General features: G+C 41.9%; 1 protein-coding gene and 1 non-coding gene across 2 annotated transcripts in view; one reads left to right on the top strand and one right to left on the bottom strand.

Moving 5' to 3' along the window:
- Positions 1 to 6,758: 6,758 nt before the first annotated feature.
- On the bottom strand, positions 6,759 to 6,865 carry LOC136876596 (U6 spliceosomal RNA). The gene has a single exon (XR_010860627.2). It is a non-coding gene; the product is annotated as a U6 spliceosomal RNA (small nuclear RNA).
- A 5,680-nt stretch (positions 6,866 to 12,545) lies between these two features.
- Mtpbeta (mitochondrial trifunctional protein beta subunit) overlaps positions 12,546 to 22,745 on the top strand; it is a 100,801-nt gene continuing 90,601 nt past the window's right edge. Inside the window, exons 1-4 of the mRNA XM_068228035.1 lie at positions 12,546 to 12,687; positions 16,467 to 16,638; positions 16,748 to 16,935; positions 21,705 to 21,892. Of these exons, the coding sequence (XP_068084136.1) occupies positions 12,618 to 12,687; positions 16,467 to 16,638; positions 16,748 to 16,935; positions 21,705 to 21,892 (618 nt within the window). The 5' untranslated portion in view covers positions 12,546 to 12,617. The remainder of the gene's footprint in view (positions 12,688 to 16,466; positions 16,639 to 16,747; positions 16,936 to 21,704; positions 21,893 to 22,745) is intronic.

The raw sequence follows: 22,745 nt of genomic DNA, 5'->3' as shown, positions 1-22,745 counted from the left end.
GGGGCTCTGAACTTTGGAGCGTGGATTGGCGACCACGAGGCCCTTAACTGAGTCCTGGCATTGCTTCCACTTACTTGTGCCAGGTTCCTCACTTTCATCTATCCAATCCGACCTCCCATGGTCAACTCTTGTTCTTTTCCTACCCCGACGCTATTATGTTTGCGAGGGTTAGGGGGTCTCATTTTCACGCCCTTCGTGGCCCTTGTCTTCTGTTGGCCGATATCTTCATTTTTCGAAGTATCGGATCCCTTCAATTTTTTCCGTCTGATTAGTGTTATATAGAGGATGGTTGCCTAGTTGTATTTCCTCTTCCCCCTGTGGGTGGGGCGGTAGAATAACACCCACGGTATCCCCTGCCTGTCGTAAGAGGCGACTAAAAGGGGCCTCAGGTGCTCTGAACTTTGGAGCGTGGGTTGGCGACCACGGGGCCCTCGGCTGAGTCCTGGCATTGTTTCCACTTACTTGTGCCAGGTTCCTCACTTTCATCTATCCTATCCGACCTCTCTTGGTCAACTCTTGTTCTTTTCCGACCCCGACGCTATTAGGTTTGCGAGGGCTAGGGAGTCTTTCATTTTCACGCCCTTCGTGGCCCTTGTCTTCCTTTGGCCGATATCTTCATTTTTCGAAGTGTCGGATCCCTTCCATTTTTCCTGATTAGTGTTATATAGAGGATGGTTGCCTAGTTGTACTTCCTCTTAAAACAATAATCACCGCCACCACCTCGTTTATTTGACCCTGATATATTAGATTCCTTGCTTTCTCAATTTCTTCCGAGTTCTTTATTATGTCTATGTCGAGCCGTATTGAATGTTTTGTATCATCTGTTGTATTAAGATAGGTTTTCGATGTTCCTCTTAGTTCTATTTCCGTTAGTATTGGAATGTGTTTTCTGATGGGGGCTGCTCCTGACGTCCATAGGCTACACTGCTTCTTTACTTTTATCTTTTCTCCTTTTAGAAAACCAAGTCTATTGTGCTGGTTCCAGTGGCGGCTCGTGAAAAAATCGTCCTACGTGCTACAAAAAACAAGCTAAATACGCTGTTTTAAATCTACATATTGCCATGATGAACAACGCATACTTCAAACTTGGTACTACTACTACTACTACTACTACTACTACTACTACTACTACTAATAATAATAATAATAATAATAATAATAATAATAATAATAATAATACAACTTTTCTCACAATTTATAACTCAGAACAAACAAAAACAACATTAATTTGGAAAGATGAATTCTTCGACAACTGTCTACGAGATAAATAATTCATTCGAGAAATATTGTTTTTACTAACCTAATGGCGCAACTTACATCAGTGCAAATAGAATCGTGGGAATATAGATCCCCACTAAGAACACTAATTTAATTTCACTTTATATACACTGCAGTTAATAAATAATTTGATAAATCTTCGTATACACTTTAGCACTAACACAATGACAGAAAAAACACGCACCAGTAATATAACTGCGAGATTAAAAACCGCACAAAGCAACTGAAAGAGCTGCCAACTGATTCATTGAGACCTCCCCTATTACCAGAGTAAATGTCCGGCTCCATGGCTAAATGGTTATCGCGCTGGCCTTTGGTCACAGGGATCCCGGGTTCGATTCCCGGCAGGGTCTGGAATTTTAACCATCATTGGATGTACGTGTTGTCGTCATCATCATTTCATCCTCATCACGACTCGCATGTCGCCTACGGGAGTCAAATCAAAAGATCTGCATCTGGCGAGTCGAACATGTCCTCGGATACTTTGTGGGTTGGCGACCACGGGGCCTTTAGCTGAGTCCTGGCATTGCTTCCACTTACTTGTGCCAGGCTCCTCACTTTCATCTATCCTATCCGACCTCCCTTGGTCAACTCTTGTTCTTTTCCGACCCCGACGCTATTAGGTTTGCGAGGGCTAGGGAGTCTTTCATTTTCACGCCCTTCGTGGCCCTTGTCTTCCTTTGGCCGATATCTTCATTTTTCGAAGTGTCGGACCCCTTCCATTTTTCTCTCTGATTAGTGTTATATAGAGGATGGTTGCCTAGTTGTACTTCCTCTTAAAACAATAATCACCACCACCACCACCACCTCGGATACTTCCGGCACTAAAAGCCATATGCTATTTCATTTCACCAGAGTAAATTACATTGTAATGCGGGATAACATTTAGGGTCAGTCAAAGATTCTTTGACTCGCCTACGAATTCCTTATTTTTGACACAAAAGGAAGATGGATATTTTAATAAGCATGTGTGAGATAGATTGCCTCCACTTACGCTTTACTTTCGAACTCAGACGATGCTAATCTCTAGTGGCAGATTCGCTTACCACGTTCAACATAAGCACGGCCGACTGGATCCCTCGCTGCGCTCCGGGTAGCAGGAGACATTGAGTAATTCTACCCCCTTGCGGGAGAGGAAGTAACTATAAACGGGATCAGTGAAAGTTGATCCCGGTTTACGGTATACTCCGCCGGCTAGGGGGAGTGTTGCAAGCTTGGCTGCGCCTGCGTATTGCTTCCTTCAGGCTACAGGCAAGGGCTCACTTCACATGAGCACGAGCCTTGTTCCCCGGGAGAACGGCGCTAGGTGTTCGACAGATCTCGTCCTGATTTGCACAAAACACAAATTCATATCGTACTCAAAACAACGAAAAGGCACCAGGATAATTGTACTGTACATAAATAATATTCCTTACAGTTCCAAGCTACGTGCTGGAGCCCGGCAGCACGTACTGACCGGCCGCCACTGTTCCTTGAGCACTCTCTTCACATGTCCTACTGTTGCCTTGAGGAAACAGGTTACTCCTTCAGTTGATCTTCTTGCTGTTGGTGCAGCATATAGATGGTGTCCGTAAAAACCATGCAAAGCTGTCGGTTCCAATAGGAAAGTTTCGGTGGCAATCAAGATGTCCATATTCTGTATTATGTTTTTTGAGGAAATTCGAATGCATTCTTTAATCCTTCGGTGTTCCAGAGGGGGATCTTCATGTTTATCGAGGACTTTTTATTCAAGCCTGGTCCCGGTTCCGTGGCCTAAAAAAAATGTCTTACTAGCACCCTTTTTGGCCAGAACTCTGGTTTTCCTACCTTCTCTAATTCTCCAAAAGGGATCCCCACTTTAAATGCTTTATTTGAGCTTAATGTTTCTAGCTGTTCGCATTCTGTCTTTCCAGGTATGCTTCTCAAATAATATTTAATGTTCTCCGCTGTTGTAGAGGAGTACAGTCACCCTACATATATCCAGGCGGTGCGTTCCCCCGCTTTTAGAATGTTCTCGTTGTTTTCCTCAGTTTTTGAACCTGTGAATTTGAGCTGTCGATTTTTCTTCTTTTTCACTGCCTCTGTCCATAACGAACGTTATATAAGACATGCCATCGACCTTGCTGATAATGTATGCCGATGATATGGCCATAGGATCTATATCCAAAGAGGACCTCCAAATAATCCTAACAAGGCTAAAGGATTGGGCCATGGAAAACTAACTAATGATAAACCGAAAGAAAACTGTGCAAATGGTTTTCAGAAGAGGAGGAAAAGTGGCTAAAGACGCAGCTTTAAAATTAGGGAACGAACCGCTGGAAATTGTGAACAAATTTAAATATCTGTGAATCACACTCCAACCAACCAACCAACCAACCAACCAACCAACCAACCAACCAACCAACCAACCAACCAACCAACCAACCAACCAACCAACCAACCAACCAACCAACCAACCAACTAACCAACCAACCAACCGACCGACCGACCGACCATGGCTTCCTCCCTTCCTTCAGCAATCACAATCAAAGCCATGTGCAATATAAAATTCAATCGAAACAGCACTGGCACTCTTCCGGACTGTGATTACCCCTATTGCCACCTATGTAATTGGCATCTTATGGGAGAAATTAGTCCGCCTCTGTGGTGTAGTGGTTAGCGTAACTAGCTGCCACCCCCGGAGGTCCGGGTTCGATTCCCGGCTCTGCCACGAAAATTTGAAAAGTGGTACGAGGGCTGGAACGGGGTCCACTCAGCCTCGGGAGGTCAACTGAGTAGACGTGGGTTCGATTCCCACTTCAGCCATCCTCGAAGTGGTTTCCCACTTCTCCTCCAGGCGAATGCCGGGATGGTACCTAACTTAAGGCCACGGCCGCTTCCTTCCCTCTTCCTTGTCTATCCCTTCCAATCTTCCCATCCCTCCACAAGGCCCCTGTTCAGCATAGCAGGTGAGGCCGCCTGGGCGAGGTACTGGTCATTCTCCCCAGTTGTATCTCCCGACCAAGAGTCTGAAGCTCCAGGACACTGCCCTTGAGGCGGTAGAGGTGGGATCCCTCGCTGAGTCCGAGGGAAAAGCCGAACCTGGAGGGTAAACAGATGATGATGATGATGATGATGATGATGATGATGGGAGAAATTAACAGCAAGAGACCTACTAAGAATTGAAAAAGTGAAGGCAAGGTATCTCAAAAGAGCAACCGGAGTAGGGAATTCAGCTCGATCAAGATTGGTATACCTTCATTGAGGACATATGTCTCAGCTTACTACTACCAGCTACACACCAATATCAGGAAGCGCATCGGTTGCTGTCAGAGAAATAATAGGAAATCGACCCCGAGTTCTTTTTTTTTTTGCAACGGACGCGATGATATACCGAAATTGGACCAAGGAGCTTCAGGAGCAAAGACATGCGATAACCAGATATGCAATCCACGGTTTTCACAGCAAGATTTGCACAACGAAGATTTTTCACTTCCCGAATACTGTGTATGCTCTTTGTGTGGGAACAGATGCGAACAATATCATCTCCTAAAGTGCAAAAACAGAACGAAATCTGTGACTCAGTATAGCAACATCGACTACGGAGAGATTTGGAATTTAATCCAGGTTTTTGGCACTCAATCTAGTGATTAGAACCGTCCAACATTTTAATGGTAATTTTTTTCCACCAACGGGGCTTGAACCGGCTAAGTGGTGTCAGACCGTTTAGACATCAATGCCTGGACGATCATGGCCACCAGGCCGTAAAAACTGCAATTCACTGATCTCTATACCTGGATGGCTGGTAGCTTGGGTAGCAGTAAGCCGAATAGAAGATGACTGGCGTAGTAAGATGGCAGCGAGCGCATGGTGCAATAGATCACGAGGAGCGCGCTTGCATTGTTTATGCCTAGTTCAGTGACGCCAGGCCTCTTGATTGTAGTTCTACGGGTGTTCTGTGCTGTGTTATTGCAAAGTAAATAGTAGTGTATTTTACGAATTTAGGTTCGTTACCTTGCAGTATACTTGTGGATTACAAGATTCAATTTAAACATGTATGTGTTTACCTGAAATATGTATGAAAAAACATTCTACGGGGTATTAACATACCGCAGTATTCAGCTTATGGATGTAGCCTACAAACAAAACCGATCAGCAGAAGGAGAAATCATTTCATCGGGGAGTTTTATACTGTACATAAGAATCTTCCTAGGGTAGTGTTTTGAGTTTTAGATTTATTGTATCTTTTTTCGCATATTCCGGGAGCAAAATGGCAATTAATTTTTGTAGGTTTCCCTTCTCGAGACCCGAACTTCTAAGATCATGGATTAGGAGTATGAGGCGGGAGAATTGGGAGCCTTCTAAAACAGCTGTTCTCTGCTCGGATCACTTAGAGGAAGACTGTTTTGATAGAAATGGACAAACTGTACACCTTAGAAGTGATGTACAGCCAACTGTTTTCAATTTTACTGAACATTAACTGCAAGTAAAGATTTACTTATTTTTTTTTAATTTCTCATAATTAAACTGACGGTTTCAATGAAATAATTGACGTGACCTTATAACAATCTTAGAAAATGAAGTCTGGAGGAATTCTAGACCTTATTTACATCAATAATAATTATGGGTTTCAGACACTGGAGTGGTGGGAGAAGGGAAAGTGTGGTGGGTGTTTGGGGCTATCCCATTATAATATTCGTGGTATTTGGGACTCTTTTAACTGGTGCTACATATTTCTGATGATGACTATCAATATCGCTTTGCTAGCTGAATTTAATTAAAGAAGTCTGTAATAGTAAATTAAGCTGCAGGTAATGTGGTATATTGACAAGTTTTGAATATTTGCTGGTTTTATAAATGTGTACATTTGCTTCAATGATATTTTAATTTGATAATATACGCGCTATTTCATGGAAACAGGAAACAGAAATTCATTATCAAGCACCGATTACGATATGTCGAATCTAGGCCTATATAGTGAGCTACGTTTATAGGTACATCATTTTAAGAATGCATAATTTCGTGGCATACATGTATACAATTTACAGCAATGTTTCCAGAAACTGGTTTTCACTCGTATTGTGTTACCGATCGCTAATTGCATGTATTCAGCACCTAAGTTAATATTTGTCGGCCGTTATTATACACTCATGTTTATTGCTATCCCGGAGATTTACTGACCTCGGAATGACGTGTCAGTGATCCCAATGTCCTTATGCTTTGAGTGAACATGTCTCTATATTTTTAATTATTCCAATGCGCCATTAATTGCGACTTAAAATTGACTATATTATCATTGCTTCCCCATAAGGAGAGCTCTAGGTTGGGTACGCCAACATGGCGAACCGCGCGCTCAACTTGGCGTACTTTCTCCTGTAGCGGAGACCTGCCATCAGCGATCCATGTATAGAGATCAGTGCTACAATTACAATAAATTACTCCAATTAATATAAAATCTGAATTCCGAAAAAATGTGTTCTTGCCACTTAAGTGAGAGAAAAAATGTGAGGCAAGGTAAGTGAAGAAATGTGGAACGCTTCACGATTTTGCGTGTCATCCTTGAGCAGGGGCCATGCTAATCTTCTCTGTATCGTTCCAATTTTAGTATATGTACCGCCGAAGCGAGTACGGAGGTTGTCTCTCACAAAGTTGTATATATACTTTATAACGGGTAATGAATATCTCCTAAGGATTCACTGTATTTTTATTACTTATATATTCATCTCCCTTTGGTTTCCTAGGCATTTGAAGTAAGTGTATTGGTGAGAATAAATATGTTTTACAATATTTTGACCTGATATTTGAATATAAAGTTTTTATTTCTGTTTTTCATGTGAATAAACTAACGACTTTGCTTTTGTAGACATAAGCGAGTGACCTGTCATTGAATATGAGACGTGACGCTTTGAGTGCGAGCTGCAATGATGTACCGGTAGTATCTTCGTACACCGTCAGTTCCAGTTCAGCCACCATGTTTTAGCCAGACACTCACTGAACTGATAGATGAAGGAGAGTGATAAGATTTTTATTTCAGTAAAACCTAGCTCAGGGTTTTAAATTGGTACCGTATTTATTTTGTTTATATTTGTTTGCTTATTTGTTAATCCAATCCTGGCTCAGTCAGATGGTATTTTAAGATGATCAGGAATCTGTCGTGGCAAGTTTTTGTGACCGGATGCTCTTCCTGACGTCAACCTCATCAGAGGTTCCACATATTCCAAAATGAATTATATTATTGAACATAATATACTATATTATTCTACTCGTGGTACTGATATAAGTATAGTGGTGAGAAGAAGTAATTTTCGTGGTCCCAATGTAGTTAATGACGGCTACATTTTGATCCCCGCGATGAGCAATTAAACATTGGTATCACTGTACAGTATAGTTTAAGGAAATACTACTTGTTACTTGATGAATTTGCCTGTTGCCATTTCTTGATGGATACAGTACTTTTGTATCCATCTCTTGACACAGGCCAGAGCAAAGTGTAGCTTCCACTGAAGTCCCAGTCTCATCCATGGCTGTGACAATATGGAAGCTGCTGGGGTATGGGTGGTGCTGAGTAATGGCATTCAGAGCACGACTAGTGCATCTGAGTGTTATGAAAGGTGTTGCTCATAGGGTCAGTCGTGCTGCAAAAGCACTTTCTGACCCAGTGAGGAAAGCAATGGCAAACTACCTCACTCCTCATCTTGCCTAGTACGCCTCATTTTGGTGCTAACATTGGTTTTTGCGGTTTCCTTATAACCACATAACCTTTGGTGATGCTATTTGAGGATCCAACCAGCCTCTGGGCTGATGACCTAACAGACAGACACTTGATGAATACAGTAAATTGTCCTGGTTCCTGGGTACTTGTGTTCACGGCTCGTTTTCCTACCACCCGTAGTTCGAACTTGTAATGTGCGACTCACTTTGAGCCCCGGTTCGTATTGTACTGGTAGATATCCGCTGTAGTTTAAACATTCTACTTGAAAATATCGGCTTTTGTCCGCCTCTGTGGTGTAGTGGTTAGTGTGATTAGCTGCCAGCCCCAGAGGCCCGGGTTCGATTCCAGGCTCTGCCACGGTACGAGGGCTGGAAAGGAGCCCACTCAGCTGATTCCCATCTCAGCCATTCTGGAAGTGGTTTTCAGCGGTTTCCCACTTCTCCTCCAGGCAAATGCCGGGATGGTACCTAACTTGTCTATCCCTTCCAATCTTCCCATTTCCCCTGTTCAGCATAGCAGGTGAGGCCGCCTGGGCGAGGTACTGGTCATCCTCCCCAGTTGTATCCCCGACACAGATTCTGAAGCTCCAGGACACTGCCCTCGAGGTGGTAGAGGTGGGATCCCTCGCTGAGTCCGAGGGAAAAACCAACCATGGAGGGTAAGCAGATTATCATTATAATCCACTAGTGGTTCTGTAATGTGTATTTTGAGGTCCGGCTCCATTATAAGGTATGGGAAAACCCTAATTATGCTAGGTGGAACTTACAACCTAATCCTTTAAGAGATGAATAGCAGTAAAAGCTTGAATTCGAGAATATACCGGACATGATAGCTTATACGTTGTAGAATTGGGGGGGGGGGAGTGGCGAAATGTCCCCATCTCTGACCCCTAATATCATTTCTTGAGGGAGGGGTGCGAAAACGCCTTCTCCCCTCCCCACAGTCGGCGCCACCGGGTGGTATATACCGGTGTATCCCGGATCTCCCCTTGGCGCAATAGCCCGAAGGGCGTTGGCATACCAAGCGACCGATTCTCTGCCCGAAGTTAAATCTCTAAGTTTCGGATTACTACTAAACTCCATGTACCTTACAGTACTTTCTCCGAGCTGTAGAATTCTTTGGACGGAGTGCCGAGCCAGCACTAGTGATGGGTCGAACTAGCTCTTTTGAGGGAGCTAGCTCATTCGCTCCCGCTCCTAACTGAGAGTCGTTCAAAAGAGTCGACTCTTGGGAGCGGGAAGGTAGGAGCGAGCCAGGAAGTCAGAGACCGCTCTCCGCTCCAGGTTCGTTCGTTCATTCGTTCATCCGGTTTAGGGCAGACGGCTTTTTATGACTTCCGGTCGCTCTTCATGACTTCCGGTCGCTCTGTATGACTTCCGGGAACGAACGGTATAGCGCAAATAGTTCATATTTTCCACAACAGATGGCAGCACAACGTCTAGTTCAGAAAGCTTCTCTTGAAATAAAATAAATAAACAAATGCACTCCTGGCAACATTGGCAAATAATCTAACGATAAAGCTTTATATACAGTAACGAAGAAATGTTTAACAAATATGCAGTATTAATGGATAACATCTAATATTACTTTGCCCATGTTCCTTTCTTCTTAAAATGATGCTTTTCAAGACTGAATGCACCGTGACGAGACGTATGTTCATGATATTGGCAATACTTACACGTTAATAAATAATTGTTTAAGAATGTAATGGGATGTAAGTTACTATAGTATACACTAAGCCATGAGTTTTTTATTCATAAGCGCCCAAAATAGCGTGATTTTACATCTTCTAGATTAATCATGACTCCCGTCTTTATTTGAAGGAGCGAGATGGTGCGAGATAGTTCACCTTTTACACAACAGATGGCAACACAATGTACAGTTTGGTACGCTACTCTTGGAATAAAACAAATGTACATTGCTGCCAAAATTCGCAATTAATCCGATGATAAAGTTTTACACACAGTAGCGAAGAAACGTCTCACAAATATACAGTGTTGATTGATGACATCTAATATTACTTTGCCTAACTTCCATTCTCCTTAAAATGATGTCTTTCAAGATTGAATGCACCGTACGGGACGTATGTTCGAGATATTGGCAATACTTCCGTTCCACCCCGGCAATCCAGATAAGCATAAGAAGAATTCCTATTCCTGTGCACGTAGTTTACATTTCACTCAAAAGATGTCATCAGAATATCCTCTTTCGACTGGAGCTGCAGAAATTTTTTCACTTGACACTCCGCGTTGGGACAACAGATTCTTTCATCCATTAATGCAGCGTAGGAAACATAGCTGATTAAACGCGATCTTTAACGAAAATAATGGAAACTACTATCAGCACAAATGTACATATAACCAAGTATACTACAGTACGCATAGCATTTTGCCTATTTTTCGTGTACAGTATGGTCACACTCTCTTCTATTTTTTTTTTTTTCAAGAACGATTAAACCGTATGAGTCGTATATGTTCAATATATTGGCATTCCTTACACTATCTAAACTTACTTCTTCTTCTTCTTCCGCTTCGACCACTTTTCCCACACTTGTGGGTTCGCGGGTGCGAACTGTTCCGCAAATGTGGATTTGGCCCTGTTTTATAATAAGTAATAATGTTACTGGCTTTACGTCCCACCAACTACATTTACGGTTTTCGGAGACGCCGAGGTGCCAGAATTTAGCCCCGCAGGGGTTCTTTTACGTGACAGTAAATCTACCGACACAAGGCTGACGTATTTGAGCACCTTCAAATACCACCGGACTGAGCCAGGATCGAACCTGCCAAGTTGGTGTCAGTAGGCCAGCGCCTCAACCGTTTGAGTCACTCAGCCCGGCTGGCCCTGTTTTATGACCGGATGTCCTTCCTGACGCTAACCTTATGCGGAGGGATGTAATCAATATTGCGTGTTTCTATGGTGGTTGGTATTGTGGTGTGTTGTCTGAATATGAAGAGGAAAGTGTTGGGACAAACACAAATACCCAGTTCCCGAGCCAGAAGAATTACATTTCCGACTTGGCCGAGAATCGAATCCGGGACCCTCTGCAGCGAGGGCCTCAATTCTGACCATCCAGCTAAGGAGTCGGACTTCTTACACGTCAATAAATAATTATTTGAAAATGTACTGCGGTATACACGTTGGTATGAGTTATTTAGCCTATATTTTAAAGCCAAAACTAGTGTTATTTTCTATTTGCCTTAATTCGATTTAAAACTACGGTATATTATTTTATCCAATGTACCGTAAAACCGAAAGATTTTGGCAATATGTTAATTCATAACTACGAACTCATTTAAGAAACAGATGAGGATTTATCAGAGTATTTCTTAATTATTTCAGACAGAATAAAACTACGCCGTTTCTACTTGCCGAGTGGTATATTCAGTATTCTGGATAGCGACTGTTTGTTCGTGCTTAGTTGAGGTTAGTTAACCCGAACTTCGTGTCGTTTATTTGCTCCTAACCTACTGGATCTATACTAGGCCCTAAATCCTTCATAGATTATGAGTGCATACAGGAAGTGAACAGGTAAGTATTGCTCAATAACATGTTGTTTATTTCATTTCATTGTTTCGTTACGTTGCAAGTTGCCAGAACTATGGCACAAAAACGTACCTAACAAACAACCCACAACCACTGCACTCAGAACACTGACTGAATGCGGGAAGAGGCTAGACTGGGCAGCCTATAAAAAAGAAAGCTGCTTCAGTATGTCACGTGATTATCTGAGGCATGGCATTGGCTAGAAATGAACGAGAGTCGATGTGACGAGCTAGCTCTTTCTTGGAGTCGCTGCTGATAAAAGAGTCGGCTCGTGCTAGCTCTCAGGGAGCAAGGAGGGAGCTAGCTCATACAAGAGTCGACTCGTAATTGAACGACTAGCTGTTGATAAAAGAGTCGGCTCGTGCTAGCTCTCAAGGAGCAAGGAGGGAGCTAGCTCTTACAAGAGTCGACTCTCATTGAGAGAGCTAGCTCTCTCCAATGAGTCGTTCAAAAGAGTCAGTTCGTTCATGAACGACCCATCACTAGCCAGCACACTGCACAGAGAACAGTCTGAAAGAACGGCGTCTTATGTAGAAAAAATGCTACTCTGCCCCCTAAGATTATTTTGGGGGGCAAGGCAGGGAACGCTTTGCCTCCCCTCGCCCCAAAGTCGGCGCTACTGGTAAGGTAACTATGAGCAAAACGGGAAGGAGAAGAAGAGGAAGAAAATAATGATATTTTTTCCCTGATTGAAGACATTAATTTTTTAAGCCTTTCGCCTGTTCCGATATTCATTTATGAAACTTTAAATCCATTCACAAATAATAATATTTGTTTACGCTTTAGAAACTTAACTTTCAAACGGCGTGGACTTATGTCCTCCCCACTCTACTCCCCTCACATTAAGAAATGGAAATCGTTTCTTTTCAGTTAATTTGAATATAAACATTTTAGGGTGGGGCAGTCTTCGTATCTTCTGGAAACGTCATTAATCAGCGATGATCTATTTTGGCATCCAATTATATTTTCATCTTGAACTTTCACCTCTGTACTTCGTCTTGAACTATTCATACTCTGCACTCTGGATTACGAAGTACTTTACAGTACTTTCTCCAAGCTGTAGAATTCTTTGGACGGAGTGCCGAGCCAGCACACTGCACAGACCAGAGAACAGTCTGAAAGAATGGCGTCTTATGTAGTGAGGAATTTCGTCAAACCCGTATTAAACGGCAATGTATACACCGTACCACTCGGTAAGATAAATACTGTGGCTGCATATCGCATTAATGGCGGATTTGATAAGCTGCTGGTTTGTAATACGGCGTTTACTTGCAATCTTGGGATTAAAACTGGCATTTAAACTTTTTTTAAATGTAGAAAGCTAAAGCTCTGTAAAATGAATTAATTTATACATGCCTTGGCGAAGGTATTGATATTTATGCATTCAGACATTTCCCTCACATTGTTTAGATGCCTGTGTGAAAGAGTTGATACTGCATTATTTTATTATTCCGGTAGTTTACTTCTTTTAAAGAACATTTTCAACAGAATTACTGTAAGTTGAAAATTCTTGGACAGTGAGTGCCAGCTTCAAGTGCTTCTCATGAATGTTTTTTTCATTTTTTTAAAATCTGCTTAGAGAGGCAAAGTGAGTTGGACTTCATTTAGGTGGTGTGTGAATTAATATATTGTCATTCAACTGTCATGGTATGCCAAGGGAACAAGGCGTAAAGGACTAGACCTCATATAAGGAATTAAACTTCATTAATTTGTGTGTAATTTTTTAATTTATTTGGTAATTGGTGCAGTAATAACATAGATGCTGCATCCACTCTTCATCCTAAGGCATAGCCTAAAAGTGCTGTTGGGGCTGCCAACAAGTGGCATTTCTCTCCGCCTGTGTCTTCAGTTTCTTTCTTAACAAAGTTGTGAAATGGACAGCAGGCAGTGGTATGATAGTTGCTGGGGTGAAAAGCCAGGTTGTGAGTTTCAAAAAGAGAAGCCCTCTTTTTTAAATTCATATTATGATGAGATGATGGTGACTCATAGGGATCTTCATTGGGGTAATCACATAAACTGGATTGTCAATAAGAGTTACAGATCTCTTCATATGGTTATGAGAGTATTTAGGGGTTGTGGTAAGGATGTATGTGAGAGGGCATATAAGTCACTGGTAAGACCCCAGTTAGAGTATGGGACCCTCGCCAGGATTGCTTGATACAAGAACTGGAAAGGATCTAAAGGAAAGCAGCACTATTTGTTCTGGGTTATGTCCGACAAAGCAGTAGTGGTACAAAAATGTTGCAATGTTGCAAACTTCGGGCTGGGAAGACTTAGAATTAAGGAAATGAGGTGCTCAACTAAGCAGAATGTCATTCACTGAAATTGCTGTTAAATGTGTAAGTTCCGCCTAGTCAGTACAATTAAAATTTTGTTTTGTTTACCGGGCGAGTTGGCCGTGCAGTTAGGGGTGCGCAGCTGTGAGCTTGCATCCTGGAGATAGTGGGTTCGAACCCTAGTGTCTGCAGCTGTGAAGATGGTTTCCTGTAGTTTCCCATTTTCACACCAGGCACAGGTGAGGCTGTACCTTAAGGTTACGGCTCCTTCCTTCCCACTCGTAGGCCTTTCGTATCCCATCGTCGCCTTAAGACCTGTCTGTGTTGGTGTGACATAGAGCAAATTGTTTTGTATGTATATCACAGATGCAGACTTTGTTTTCAATAATATTAGTAGGATACAGAAATTTATGACCTAAAGCAGTACAAGATATGAAGCAAATATACCCATAAAAACTAGCTAAATATTACCAAAAAAGGTAAAATATGACTTAAGGGATTTAGTGATACGTAGCAAATATGAAAATATTACTAACATTAAACATCTTAAGTACCGAAAGTTATTAGTATAATACAGCAGATAGATCAAATCATGCAAACTGATGGAGCTACAGTACATAACTTTCAGTGAGAATCCCCCTGTGGGTGGGGGCGGTAGAATAACACCCACGGTATCCCCTGCCTGTCGTAAGAGGCGACTAAAAGGGGCCCCAGGGGCTCTGAACTTTGGAGCGTGGGTTGGCAACCATGGGGCCCTCAGCTGAGTCCTGGCATTGCTTCCACTTACTTGTGCCAGGCTCCTCACTTTCATCTATCCTATCCGACCTCGCTTGGTCAACTCTTGTTCTTTTCCGACCCCGACGCTATTAGGTTTGCGAGGGCTAGGGAGTCTTTCATTTTCACGCCCTTCGTGGCCCTTGTCTTTCTTTGACCGATATCTTCATTTTTCGAAGTGTCGGATCCCTTCCCTTTTATTCCTCTGATTAGTGTTATATAGAGGATGGTTGCCTAGTTGTACTTCCTCTTAAAACAATAATCACCACCACCACCTTTCAGTGAGAATTCACATTAAATTGCTTTCCTGCTGCTACCTTAACCTCAGACGCTTTACAAAAGAGAACTGTTCCATCAGTAGGCGTATTGAAAATCTCTTCACGAAACTCCTTCACATAATCTCTTAATTTTACATCTCCACTGCACTTCACTTTAAATGTGAGAGGATTCACTGTAGTACTAGAAGTGTGACCAATCTGTTGAAATTCGTTGGTATTGAAAAGGGAAGTTGGCTGTAACTGACCCATTAAGGATGATCTGGGTGACAGAAATTTGCTTCTTTGTTAATTGCTTTTATGCTAACTATATCTATGGAAGTGACTTCCTCCTCAATGAGACGTCCATCCAGCAGCTCTTTCTCGGAATCAGGTGACAGCTGACCACTTTGCATCGCTTCGGTAAATCTCTACTAAATAGTTCGCAAAAGAGAGGTTAAGAATACAACATGGCATGGCTCACACATTGTCACAGCGTGCTACACATGGGTGCTAACTTCTCAACTTAGGTCAGGCTAGTGACAAAGAACTAAGTAGTGACAAGACTAATGTTCTGGATTGGTTAGGTCTGGCTAGTGACAAGATCATTTGGCTGGGGGCAAGCAAAGCGGGTGTTAGCTGCCTAACTGGAGCCATGAAGTGGCCCACAGGTCTGTAGTATCCCCTGTGAGAGTACAGAGTTGGTGAGAAGACCATTGGGTTGAATTGGTTAGGTCCAGCTAGTGACAAGACCATTGGATTGGATTGGATTGGTTAGGTCTGGCTAGTGACAAGACCATTGGGCTGAGGGCAAGTAAAATGACAAGTGAAAATTGAGTTCCGCTCACTTTCAGTTGCAGATCTCTGTTTCATACTGCATGATTTATTCCGTGCCTTGTGCGGAGCGTAATTACAACTGTTACGCCATGCCATGTCACTTTCGAATTCTGTGGTTTCAATATTTTCACGGAATGTGGTAGCAGTGCAAGAGACATGATCCAAGCTGCATCAGAGGCAATAGCAACTGCCCTACAGCCAATAGCAACACAATGGTCACACATCATAGATTGTTGTCATCATTATCAATGATCCACTCCAGTCGCCTGGGTGTGGTTAGCAAGCCTCCTCCACTCCTTTCTGTCCTTCCACTTTTCCTGCTCCATTACTTCTGCATCATCCAATCCAGCTTCTCGAATGTCCTTCTATATCTGATCCATCCACCTTCTTGGTCTTCCAACTGATCTCTTTCCCTTAACTTCTCTTTCCAATTCCCTTCGTGCTATCCATTCCTTTCCCATTCTTTTTAAATGTCCAAAGCAATTCAGTCTTGCTTTCTGTATCTTCTGTACTAACGGTTCTATATTTAGCTCTTCTCGGATTTTAATATTTTGTTGTAGTTGTTAGTGGTGTCGGTAGTGTTTGATTTAATTCTTTTTATGTAAGAAAGAATACTTCTTGGGGAGGGTTAGTGGTTCCCTGGCATGCATAGAAGACGACTCTTCTCTCATATACTTTAGGTATCATTTCACATAATATTCTCATGATCTTCACCTACCTAAAGTGCGAACAAGCTATGAAAGTGTAACCTATCACCTCATTGGCACTTGCTTTCCTAAAGTTCTTTTTTGGAACTTGACATGTACTTGTGTAAACTTTTGTATTTTTCAGGAGCAGTACGATGTATATCGACTAGTAGAACAAACAAAGCACCAAGGAAATCTATACCTGATAGAACTGGAAAGAACGTAGTATTTGTGGATGCTGTGAGGACGCCCTTCCTTCAGTCTGGCACTCAGTATGCAAAGTTGATGCCACACGATTTGGCAAGGCATTCTCTTATGTAAGTACTCGTATGCTCAAGGTCATTCAAATTGCTGAATAAGTATTGTATTAAAATTCTTTTATTTTTTTAATTAATTAGGCTAATTTATTTTTTGCTATTCTAACAGAGAACTAATGAGAAGAACAGGCGTGCCGAGGGAGATTGTAGAGTATATCATATATGGCACTGTCATTCAAGAAGTGAAAACTAGCAACATTGCACGTGAAGCTGCATTGTGTGCTGGCTTCTCTGACAGAACACCAGCTCATACTGTGACTATGGCTTGCATTAGCTCCAATGTTGCTATGACAACAGGTAGGTTTCTATTGTCAAGTATGAAAATTTAAATATATTAGAACATATTGAATGAAGAATTCACCATAACTCTACAGCAGGATTCTCAACCTTCGAAAAAAATTTAGAGTACCACTCAAGCGCCATCAATTTAATGGCTTTAATAGGTAAATAAAGCCTCCGTGGCTCAGATGGCAGCACATTGGCCTCTCACCGCTGGATACTATGGTTCAAATCCCGGTCACTCCATGTGAGATTTGTGCTGGACAAAGCGGAGGCGGGACAGGTTTTTCTCCAGGTACTCCAGTTTTCCCTGTCATCTTTCATTCCAGCAACACTCTCCATTATCATTTCATAGCATTTATCATTCATTAATAAATCACCTTGGGAGTGGCAACCCCATTGTTATAACAGCCTATATATGTTTCATTCATTACATCCCTGACCCGGTCAGTGACTGGAAAACAGGTTTTAGGTTTTCATTCAATAGGTAAATAAATTAGATTTTGGGTACAGCTTCAGTAATTGTAAAAAATTGGCACCGCGAGAGCATGCTGCGGCACGCAAGAAGGAAGAAGCTGTCTTGTTTCTGTTAATTAGGCAGATGACAGTGCTACTAGCTGCTGAAAAAAATTAGTCTGAGCACAGTAAAAATACAGCTAACCATTGATCTAACACGTGAGGAGTGTTCAGAATAAAGTCCCTTGAAGGAAGTGTGGCCCTACTTGCGGGACCACTGTTTCATGACAGACCATTGGTCAGTGTCACTTTGGTTAGGGATCAGATCTTGGAATTATAGAAAAATGTGCACTGGTGAATCAGATTTTATCAGATTACATCAAAAAAATATTTAGAAATCCTTAAATACTTGAAATTTAGAAGTTAATGAAGTCTTCCAACAGAGCTTCCTCACTTGTTGCCATAGAACACAAGGTGGTGTAATACTGTGTTGTTGGCGTGGGTCCAGCTGGCTAGTTAACTTTTATGTTATGCTCCGGTTAGGTCAGTGATACACTGAACTGTATTTTCAGGTTTTATTACTATGAGGATTGGGGCAAAAATCATGGCAACTATTTTGTTCTTGTAGATATGTGAACGGATCACAAACGTATATGTGTCGTGTGGAAGTTCTGCAGGCATAGTGTGTATGCAGAACAACACATGGCTCTTTGATAGCTGGTAGTAGCGCAGCGAGGGCTGTGAAATCAGTCAGGTGGTGAGTGTCGTGCGAGGTGGAAGTAACCCGTGTTGAGCAGCACGCTTACATCAAAGTAGTTCCTCCTGTGGGTGGGGGCGGTAGAATAACACCCACGGTATCCCCTGCCTGTCGTAAGAGGCGACTAAAAGGGGCCTCAGGGGCTCTGAACTTTGGAGCGTGGGTTTGCGACCACGGGGCCTTCAGCTGAGTCCTGGCATTGCTTCCACTTACTTGTGCCAGGCTCCTCACTTTCATCTATCCTATCTGACCTCCCTTGGTCAACTCTTGTTCTTTTCCGACCCCGACGCTATTAGGTTTGCGAGGGCTAGGGAGTCTTTAATTTTCACGCCCTTCATGGCCCTTGTCTTCCTTTGGCCGATATCTTCATTTTTCGAAGTGTCGGATCCCTTCCATATTTCCTTCTGATTAGTGTTATACAGAGGATGGTTGCCTAGTTGTACTTCCTCTTAAAACAATAATTACCACCACCACTTGAGCGATGCTAGTAATATCAGTCCTTATGGAGCCAGTCCTTGTTATGAATGGTGTGAAAATGTTGCTTATAAGGTTGGTTGATACATTTTTCAGAGGGCTGGGCAGACTGATATGTAAAGTTTCGTCTTAATTTTACGTAAAAAATATATGTATTGACTAGGACTAAAATAGTTTTGTACAATTTTGTAAGAAGTTCAACCGTCAATACAGATTTAACATGAGATTTACAGTCTGTAGTGTAATAGCAACTTTGACTCGGTAAGGAAAGCAATGGGACAAGCTCACTCATTTCCATAGTATGCCTCTGCAGCACTGATCTCGATACATGGATTGCTGATGGCAGCTCTCCGCTGCAGGAGAAAGTATGCCAAGTAGAGCGCGCGGTCCGCCATGTTGGTGTACCCATCCTAGAGCTTTCCTTATGGGGAAGCAATGATATATAGTCAATCTTAAATCGTAATTAATCGTGCGTTGGAATAATTAAAAATATAGAGATGTTCACTCAAAGCATAAGGACATTGGGATCAGTGACACGTCATTCCGAGGTCAGTAAATCTCCGCGATAGCAATAAAAATGAGTGTATAATAATGAACTGTATATAGGAAAATATCTTTTGTTTGTTTCCACCCACGGGTGGTCCACATTGGTTGCGCAGTAGATGTTAGTTTTCCCTCGTCCTGCTCGTGACGTCATCACAGGAGCACCGTGACTGTGTAGCATACAACCGCACGTGTATCTCATTTCGTTGTCTTATAAAGAAAGGATTTCCACGTATAACTATACGTAATTTCTTTCCGTATATTGCTGTTGGTTTATATAGTGGCCTACTGTATTTTGCGTAGTAGTGTGTGTGTCGGAGTTCGTTTCTGTGAGATCTCTGTTAAGTTGCTGTGTTTCGTGCAGTAAGGTGCACTTATTTTCTTTTCATTAGTTGCGTGAACAGCGTAATAGTAGCTGGAATGAAATTTGTGTTTATTGTACATTATCATTGCGATAGAAAACTGTGCCGTTAATGATTCACCGACCGAGCTCGATAGCTGCAGTCGCTTAAGTGCGGCCAATATCCAATATTCGGGAGATAGTGGGCTCGAGCCCCACTGTTGGCAGCCTTGAAGATGGTTTTCCGTGGTTTCCCATTTTCACATCAGGCAGATGCTGGGGCTGTACCTTAGGCCTAATTAAAGCCACGGACGCTTCCTTCCCATTCCTAGGCCTTTCCTGTCCCATCGTCTTCATAAGACCTATATGTGTCGGTGCGACGTAAAGCAAAAAAGATTCGCAGCAATGTACAGCGACACCTGATTGTTCAGCAGAGGGATTTTGGTACCTCGCCGGCTACATCGCCGACCGTGAAAGATAATATGACAGGTCAATGCGAAGTCCCACTGGGGAAATGCTTTCCATTTCTTCCGGTACAGCCTCTGTGGGATGGATAGAAATGTTATCTCGGGGAGGTCTACTCGTTCCATCGTTACAATGGTAAACCAAATAAAGGAATTTGAGTTAATTTTCAGGGACACTCACGGACGTGCTGAACTGTGACGCATACCTAATATTATACGCAAAGTGTGTCAAATAATTAGCAGTAAATTCCCCGCTGTACCACCAGAAATATTAACAATGTATGTTAGAACGAGAATATATATATGCATACGACAAATGAACATTCGGACAAGAACTGAAAAATCCATAGCACCTCATCAGTGAAAGGCACGACAGTGGATTTTATCTTCAAAAGCAACCACTTCATGACATCTAATCTCACAGGTAGGACTGTGTTCTAATGAAGTGTTTTTCCTGTTCTTTCTTATTGTTTAATTTTTTAAAAGTAGACTGTCTATGCGGAGCCTCCGTGGCTCAGATGGCAGCGCGTCGGCTTCTCACCACTGGATACCGTGGTTCAAATCCCGGTCACTCCATGTGAGATTTGTGCTGGTCAAAGCGGAGGCGGGACAGTTTTTTCTCCGGGTACTCCGGTTTTCCCTGTCTTCTTTCATTCCAGCAACACTCTCCATTATCATTTCATAGCATTTATCAGTCATTAATAAATCACTTTGTGAGTGGCGACCCCATTGTAATAATAGCCTATATATGGTCCATTCATTACATCCCTGACCCGGTCAGAGACTGGAAAACAGGTTGTAGGTTCATATCTCTAAATATTTATATTTACAGATTTGAAAGCGCATAACCTTCCTCAAACTAAATAGAGGAACTTGGAAATGTTAATAAATTTCAAGCGTTGGTCAGTGTGCCGTCACGTTACATTTACGCCTTATTCGTAATGGAAATAATGAAAAGTTACTACGCTGTACTCCTTTTCAATCTTATAACAGCAGTAATCTTTATGTCTGGTCTGCAATTAGTTCTGAGAAACTGTAATGTTTGCTGATATTATGAGATTCCTACTGATTCGCACGCTCTGGGCTCGGCTGCTTTGCTCCTACTGTGACGTCATTTCGTTAACCAATAGCAGCTCGGCTCGCGTTGGGCCCAACCTTTAGTAGTGTTTAAGAACCTTGGTTTCCACCTATTCAATACAATATAAGATACTTTAAGCCATCAACTGTCATTTATAATTACATGACGCCTCCATTTTTAAATGTACTACTTATGAATCTACCAGTTTTTATGTATCATTTGAATGTATCATAAATTCTCATTGAACTGATTTCTTATGCCTTCCACTATGTATTAGACATCTATTAATGACTACAGCTTCAAGCCGTACAATCATACGACGTCCTATTCAACAAAGAACTACATGTGTGTTTATCACTATATTAGATTTTTTAGTTATTTCATGAACATTTTATATGTACTACCTAAGAATCCACCAGTTTTTAGTATCATAATGAAAAACATAAGATACAAACTGAAAAATATTAGTGCATAAAGAGAACACAATACGTAATAAATTAAATGGGATTATAAGTATGGCCATAAGGGATCTATGTACATATGTATAAAGCTAAATATTATGTACATTTACACTATTGTGTAGCTTGGCTTAGTTGGAAAGTGAAGTGCTAAATTTAGTAGCTTCTGCACCCTAATATTTTTTTCCCTTCAACAGATATTTCTCTTTTTCTCTAGGTATAGGTTTGATTGCTTCAGGCGCTAACGAAGTAATTGTTGCTGGTGGAGTGGAATTCCTTTCAGATGTTCCAATCCGCCACTCACGACCGATGAGAAGCTTGATGCTTAAGGCTGGAAAAGCAAAATCCTTACCACAGACCCTATCACTTTTAGCATCACTGAGACCAGGCCACTTTGCACCAGAGGTAAGTTACTTTATTCAACTGGGTCTACAATCGATTAATCTATTGCTAGTATCAGCTAAACAAACTTAAATGTAATGAAACATAGGTAGCATACAGCATATTGTAACTTCAAGTTTGAAATGAAATACAGCAGTAATGCTTGTGGTACACTGCCAAATTTTTCTTTCAATTCAATGCTTCACAGGAAAAGTTGTCAAATCTTTTCGGAAATTGTTCAACATTGCTAAAGGGTTGACAAGATTTGAAATGTTTTGGGAAAGTTTGATAGCATTTTGTTTTAACATGAAAGATAAGATAAACAGGAATTTACATGGGATAAATATTAATGTGGTTATCTTCAACACAATTTTTGCAGTGTATTTACTGCCATAACATCATTTGTAGAGGTTATGTTATATTGCATTTACTCATATTAATTGAAAGAAAATGATAGCAATATAACAAATTCATATCTGCATGTCAACAAACGCAACTTACTTGATGACTGGGAAATATGTTCAGTGGCAAGCAGATGCAAGACGATTGGAGGTTTCCTAATCAGTGCAGCCTTCATCTGCCATTCCAGTCGAGTAAGGGTAACATGTCTGAACAACTGGTCCACCATTGAGGACTTTCTATGCCATTGACCACATGTGGTTCATCTGCCTTTAGGGGAAGTTTCCCCACCCCAAGGGCAAGAGTGTGCCCAAACCACTACCAGCTCATGAGTAGCGCCTTCACAGCCAGTCCGCCTGGCATGACCTCATCCACCTCCACAACTGTTGTGAACTGAAGTGAGAGGTTCCTCCTCAGCTTGTTTGCTGTTGGATCTTCAAGTGATGGATCCCAGTGTCATTTCCTCAACGGAGGAGAC

Source organism: Anabrus simplex, chromosome 6 (assembly GCF_040414725.1).
Source record: "Anabrus simplex isolate iqAnaSimp1 chromosome 6, ASM4041472v1, whole genome shotgun sequence".
Lineage (NCBI taxonomy): Eukaryota > Metazoa > Arthropoda > Insecta > Orthoptera > Tettigoniidae > Anabrus > Anabrus simplex.
This window is presented reverse-complemented; position numbering and strand designations above follow the sequence as displayed.